At 66.3% G+C, this 6,529-nt stretch overlaps 3 protein-coding genes across 3 annotated transcripts; 1 reads left to right on the top strand and 2 right to left on the bottom strand.

Moving 5' to 3' along the window:
- Positions 1–619: 619 nt before the first annotated feature.
- EMIHUDRAFT_442865 (hypothetical protein) lies at positions 620–2,824 on the bottom strand (the record flags this gene model as incomplete). The annotated part of the gene is made up of 7 exons (XM_005781250.1): positions 2,255–2,824; positions 2,071–2,163; positions 1,939–2,001; positions 1,493–1,570; positions 1,235–1,342; positions 821–922; positions 620–746 (listed from the first exon to the last, which is right to left on the bottom strand). Coding segments are annotated over exons 1-7 (990 nt in total), but the record flags the coding sequence as incomplete, so codon positions are not given.
- Positions 2,825–3,495: 671 nt separating this feature from the next.
- EMIHUDRAFT_234389 (hypothetical protein) lies at positions 3,496–4,254 on the top strand (the record flags this gene model as incomplete). The annotated part of the gene is made up of 2 exons (XM_005781249.1): positions 3,496–3,908; positions 4,230–4,254. 2 exons carry the CDS (start codon positions 3,496–3,498, stop codon positions 4,252–4,254), a joined length of 438 nt encoding a protein of 145 aa, XP_005781306.1.
- Positions 4,255–4,426: 172 nt separating this feature from the next.
- Positions 4,427–6,156, bottom strand: EMIHUDRAFT_234388 (hypothetical protein; the record flags this gene model as incomplete). The annotated part of the gene is made up of 6 exons (XM_005781248.1): positions 4,427–4,441; positions 4,512–4,601; positions 5,123–5,439; positions 5,475–5,541; positions 5,635–5,769; positions 5,920–6,156. The coding sequence occupies 6 exons, from the start codon at positions 6,154–6,156 to the stop codon at positions 4,427–4,429; spliced, it is 861 nt and encodes a 286-aa protein (XP_005781305.1).
- Between the last annotated feature and the right edge of the window lie 373 nt (positions 6,157–6,529).

Below are 6,529 nucleotides of genomic sequence, written 5' to 3'. Positions count from 1 at the left end.
CGGAAGCGTCTAAGGAAGGGCCTAGGAAGGCGGTCTGGGAAGGGTCTGGGAAGGGTCTGGGAAGGGTCTGTGAGGCCTGGCGGGTACGGCTTGGGGAGGGTCTCGGAAGGGTCGCGGAAGGGTCGCGGAAGGTTCGCGGAAGGTTCGCGGAAGGGTCTCGGAAGGGTCGCGGAAGGGTCTCGGAAGGGTCTCGGAAGGGTCTCACATTGCTCCGCGGTAGGTGACGTGCTCGCGCAGCTTCATCGGCGTGCCGTCGACGGAGATCTCAATGTTGCCCGGGCTCTGCACCAGCTTGAGGCCGGTCGCAGTCACCACGACGTCGCACTCGATCTCGGAGCCTGTCGTTGTCATGACTGCCAGATTGGTATCACTATTCTTCAGCCTCATTGGTAGACATGCGCACTCGAGCTCGCAGCCTGTTCCAACACTGACGCGACGGTGGAGCAACTGCCCCGCTCCCACCGAGGTGTTGCGGCGGGGGCAGCGACGAGCCGTCGGCAAGCTGCACGCCGCGCGCGGTGAAGCGCTCCAGCGCGCACGTCACGATGGACGCGCCTATAGGCAAGTTCCAGGAAAGGTCCAGGAAAGGTCTAGGAAGTCAGCGCGCACGTCACGATGGACGCGCCGCCCGTGCGCAGCGTCGCCAGGAAGTCGCCGTCGGCGTCCAGACAGACCCGCTGTGTCCACGGGTCGTACTTCGGCGTGAGGTGCGGCCGGAGCGCCGCGAAGCTCGAGCCGAGGTGCGCCTTCAAGCGAAAGGGAAGCCGTCGGGCCTGTGAAACAAAGGAGGACGCCGCGGCGCTCGAGCCGAGGCGCGCGCCCACTGCGCGAGGGCGAAGATAGCCCTCGCCATGCGCGGCAGCTTGAGGCAGAGCGTGTGGAGGAAGATCTCGAACCAGATCTCGGAGTGGCGGTGGATGGCCTGCGGTCAGAGGGGCAGCCAGGGCGGCGGTTAGGGCGGCAGCTAGGGCGGCAGCTAGGGCGGCAGTTAGGGCGGCAGTCAGGTATGGGGAGGTGTGGGGAGATATGGGGAGGTATGGGGAGGTGTGGGGAGGTATGGGGAGATATGGGGAGATATGGGGAGTGTGTGGGGAGGTGTGGGGGGTTTGGGGAGGGGGGAGGAAAAGGAGATTATGGGCAGATTGCTGTGAGATTACGGGGAGATGTTCGCAAGGTAGGGGAGATTGTGGGGAGATTGCGGTGAGACTGTGGGGAGATGTGGGGAGATGGCGGCCTGCATCGCCGCGAGGCCGAGCAGCAGGTGCAGCGGTGCGAAGAGGAGTGTGAGGGCCAGCGAGAAGGAGCGCGGCCAGCACCAGATGTAGGTCGGAGACCGCTGAACCTACGCTCGCGCGTCTCTCGGCGCGTGATCTCCCGCGCAATCTCCCGCGCAATCTCCCGTGATCTCGCGCGTAATCTCGCGCGCAATCCGGCGCGTGAGATCTCCCGCGCAATCTCGCGCAATCTCGTGCAATCTCGCGTACTCTCGCGCCATGACCAGCTTGCGGCACTGCTTGGCGAGGGAAGGGACGATCGAGATGGCCGTCGCCCCCGACCCGACCACGACCACCTCGGGGGAGATTACGGGGAGATTACGGGGAGATCTGGGGAGATCTGGGGAGATACCCCCATACGACCCCACAACCACTTACTGATCCGCAAGGGGCGTGCAACCAACGAAAGATGCAACCAACGAAGGACTCGCCGGCCGCCGCCCGCGACCCGCCCGCGACTACCGACGGCCATCTCCGCATCTTTCTCCCCATCTTTCTCCCCATCTTTCGCCCCACATCTCTCCCCACATCTCTCCCCACATCTCTCCCCACATCTCCCCACATCTCTCCCCACACCTCTCCCCGATCTCTCTCCCCACATCTCCCCAAATCTCTCTCCCCACATCTCCCCAAATCTCTCTCCCCATCTCTCTACAGCGCCCGCCGTCTTGTCTCTCAGGTCGCCGGCCTGCCAGAACTGCGGGTGGAGGATGCGACCCCCGGCGGCCTATCATGCGCGCTGCTGCGTACGAAGAGCGCCATCTCACTGCGGCGCAGGCAGCTCCTCTCGCGCGGCCTCAAAGTCCTCACGGCCGGGGAAGCGGGCCAGCTCTTCTACGCCCGCCCGCTCATACTCGTAGTAGCCGGTGCAGGCAATCACGAAGCTCGCCTGTGGAGAGGGGGGAGAGGGAGAGGGAGAGAGAGCTCGGGCTTGAGTTGGGGTGGGTGGTCGTGCCTGTGCAGGCAGCCGCAGCGCTCGCCTCGACGCGCTCGCGCCGCGCGCCGTTCTCGACGTCGACGTCGAGGGCCCAGACGCGCGCCGTCGAGTCCCACGACATGGAGGTGACCTTGCGGTGGTACAGGATCCGCCTGTCGAGCCGGTTCTCCTCCGCCACCTGCCGCATGTACTCGAGGATCTCGCGGCCCTCGGCGAGGTGCGTGTATGGCTTGTACGGCTTGAAGCCAAAGCCGAAGCAGATCATCGGCGAGTCGGAGCGGATGCCCGGGTACTTGAACTGGTCCCACGTCCCGCCGAGCGACGCGCGGCCCTCGAGGATGGCGTACGAATGGTCGGGGCACTCGGTCTGCAGCCGGTACGCGGCGCCGAGGCCGCTCAGCCCGGCACCGATGATCACGACGTCGAGACGCTTGGATGGGATGGGGTACGGGTTCTCGGCCATGGTCTGTGGTGGCGCAGAGACCGCGGTTCGGGCGCAGAGGAGGCGGGGCGGTGGACGGTGAGCGGCGCACGGACCGGGATAGGATGGTGGCAGCCGCAGGGCGCGCCACACAACCTGCGGAAGCTCGAGGTGGCCCGGGCGCCTCAGTGGATTGACGCAGCGAGCGATCTGTGGTGATCGGCATCGTTTTTTCTTTTTTCGCCCCTGCCCCTGCTTTGCGATTGGTTTTCTGGTCCGCGTTCGTTTTTCGTCGACGCCGCCATGGCTGCCGAGACGGCGCCGCCATGATGGACGACTGAGGACGCGCGGTTTTCTTTTTGACGCTCTCTTCCTCGAGGGCGAGTTAGGGCTAGCAGTAGGCGGCTAGCCTGTGAGGAGAGCGTCCATAGACACCTCACATGACCCCACACACGGTCTCGTCCATGCCTTGCGGCTGGCGGCGAGATTGCTAGAGGCAGAGCAAGCCTGCTCTAGTCTCACATGTTACTTCCTGTTGTCTGTTGTTTGTTGTGCCCTTCGATCGGTCACACCGCCATCGCCGTCGGGGAGAGGGGGGACGACACTGCTTCGGCAGCGTGCACCTCGATCCTGTACCGTGTTTGTTATGACCCCCCCCAATGAACACACCAGTGAGGGAGGGCGAGACGATCGAGGGGTCCCGTACCATGCGGAACCGACCCTATCCAGTGCTCAAGTGCTCAACACGGGCCCTTGGAGCGGGGCTTGGAGCACTTGGAGTACTTGGCTGCTTTTACTTTCCCTAAAAGCTCCGCATGTCTCCCGGGACGGCCGCTATGCACACATCGCAGGTTCGTGCAGTGATGTCGCTGGCGCTCGCCGTCTGCGTACACGCGACGTCCTCAAAGTGCAAGCCATTCTGTGAGGACAAGACGCACGATTGGGATGACAAGTGCACCTGGGGGGGCTGCTCCGGCTGCACCGAGTGCTCTGCGCCGGTGTGCAAGCCGTTTTGTGTGGACAAGACGCATGCCTGGGATAACAAGTGCACCTGGGTGGGCTGCAACGGCTGCACCGAGTGCATCGTCCCTGAGCCGGAATGCAAGCCGTTTTGTGAGGACAAGACGCAGGGCTGGGATGACAAGTGCACCTGGGGGGGCTGCAACGGCTGCACCGAGTGCTCTTCCCCTCCGCCAATGTGCAAGCCGTTTTGTGATGACAAGACGCAGGACTGGGATGACAAGTGCACCTGGGGGGGCTGCAACGGCTGCTCCGAGTGCCTGACCTCGCCGCCGTCGGCGCCGCCCCCCACACCGCCGCCTCCGACGCCACCACCGCCGTCGCCCCCAGCGGTGTGCAAGCCGTTTTGTGAGGACAAGACGCAGGGCTGGGATGACAAGTGCACCTGGGGGGGCTGCAACGGCTGCACCGAGTGCTCTTCCCCTCCGCCAATGTGCAAGCCGTTTTGTGAGGACAAGACGCAGGGCTGGGATAACAAGTGCACCTGGGGGGGCTGCAACGGCTGCTCCGAGTGCGGCGCCTAGCCCTCGCCGCCGCCGCCAGCTTCGGCTGGCTGGCACAGGTGAGTAATGAGTAGGCGGAACCGCAGTGTGCCGAGTTAGAGACTGCTGTGTAACCTGTATATTTCAGTGAGGAGGTGACAGGTGACACAGGTGAATTGTGGTTTGTGGATTGTGCGTGTGGCGCACTGCACACACAATCACAAATCACACGCTCAGCAAAACCCAGGCCAAATTACTTTCTTTTAACAACGCCAATTTGGGCGCACATGCTTCACAGATCACACACCTGTGACACTAAGGATGCCTTCCCTCCCTTTGCCGGCGCCTTCTTGGGTCGGGCCCTGCGGGGCCCTCACCCAGAAGAGCTTCACCTTGTCGGCGCCGTAGCCGTTGCGCATCGGGGAGTCGACGAGCTCGACCGTGAGCCCCGCCTTGCGCATCGCGTCCTGCAGGAGGGACCAGACGGGCGACGTCGACGACGGGGTTAGTGCACTGTCAGACCCGCCAGGACCCCGCTGCAGTGAGGCCAGGCCGCAGGGCGGGGCGCTCCCATCACCCTCCTACGGCTAGAGGCGGGGAGCCTTCTCTCTCGGCTCGTCTAGTCGCGTCCTGCAGGCTGGCGAGCTCATTCGGCCGCCGCTCGCTCGCCGAGAGCAGGCACGGCACCCTCGCCGCCTCGATGGTCTCAAAGAGCACCGGCCACGCGTCGCGATTGTACCTACAAGGGCGAGCGGCGGCGGAGTGGGCGGCGGCGGCGTGGGCGGTGGCGGCGGCGGCGTGGGCGGCGGCGGAGGTGGTTGCTCTGGCGATAGGAGGTGGTTGCTCTGGCGAGGGCGGCGGCGGCGAGGGCGGCGGCGGCGTGGGCGGCGGTGGCGTGGGCGGCGGCGGCGTGGGCGGCGGTGGCGTGGGCGACGGCGGCGAGAGTGGCGGCGGCGAGAGCGGCGGCGAGGGCGGCGGCGCACGTGACGTCAGCGCCGATGACGACGTCCCACGATTGCGCGAGGGGGCTGTCGGCCGCTTCGGGCCCCGGCCTTCCCCAGGAGAGCGGCGCCGCCGAGACCGCCCCGCCGACGCCGTTCGCCTGCGCGTTCTGCGCCGCCAGCGCAAGCACCTTTCCGTCGCGGTCTGTCGCGAGCACGCGCGCCGCCCCCAGCTTTGCTGCTGTCACCGATCCCAAGCCTGTGCCGGTGCCTAGCTCAAGGACGCGCTTGCCCTCCCAGAACGCGCTGCCGAGCTCCTCCATGTAACGGCTCAGCACGATGCCGCCGCCCCAGACCGCGCTGCCTACACCGAGAGAAGAGGCGCGCGCTGTGCAATACCATCGAGAGGGCCGCCGGCGCCCGGGTGACGGAGGGTGGCGCCGGTCGACGCCTCCCACATGTTTGCCTTGGTCATTGTCTGCCGGATGAGCAGCGGCGGCGCGCCCGGCCGCCAGAAGACGCGGCGAGGCAGCAGCGAGCAGTCGTTCCAGTCGTTGACCTCGTTGAACTCGGGGTAGAGAGCCTCGGTGCACGACGGCGACACGGCCTTGAGCGGCTCGTACAGCGGCTGCAGCAGCCGCACCGCCGCAACCGCCGCCGGCGGCACCTCGTCGACTCCGAGCAAGTCGGCGAGCTCGTCGCCGGTGTTGTCGAGGACGCCGAACAGGCCGTTGGCCACCACGACTCCGCCGGCGGCGGCGGCGAGCGCGGCGGCGCCCACTCGCCGCAGCGGACTGCCGCCGCCGGCGGCCGACATCGCCGGAGAGGAGCAGCGGGGACGCACGCTTCGGCGCGCCTCGGCCGCCGACCGCTTGACGGCGCCAGCGTCCCCTGCCGACAGCAACATGCACGGCCCCGGGCAGTCGGGTCCTTCGCAGACCACGACTCGGCCAGGCGGGCATGCGCCGCTGCAGCCGACGCCTCGGACAGCCATCTGGGGCGGAGGCGAGAGCGAGAGCGCCGTCAGCAGCGCTGCCGCGCCGTGGGAGGAGCAGCGGCGACCCGTACAGACGGTGAGCATCGAAGGGGTGTATCGCTTCGAGCCGGGCCGCGCCGCCTCCTCTCGGGCCACCGCAAGAAGAATTCTTAAGACACATGCCTCTCTCACAGCACACTGGCACGACAAGGGCGCGGACTGGCGCGGACTGGCACACACACAGGCTCACCACCGGAGCCGCCTAAGCGACTCCGTTAAGAACGGCAATGCACTCCGCACCATGCACAATGCCGCTCTCCCCGCACGCTAGCTCGTTCACCGTCTGCCACGCCACGGCGGTGTGGAGGACGACAGACAAGCGCTGCATCTGCAGCCCGTGCCAGTTCTTGGTGGTCCATGTGACCTCGTCCAGGTGCTGAGCGTGCGAAAGTTTGTTGCTCAGCTGGTTCGCCGCCTC

This window comes from Emiliania huxleyi (genome assembly GCF_000372725.1).
Source record: "Emiliania huxleyi CCMP1516 chromosome Unknown EMIHUscaffold_204, whole genome shotgun sequence".
Lineage (NCBI taxonomy): Eukaryota > Haptophyta > Isochrysidales > Noelaerhabdaceae > Emiliania > Emiliania huxleyi.
The sequence above is the reverse complement of the archived record's forward strand: the minus strand, read 5'-3'. Positions and strand labels throughout refer to the sequence as shown.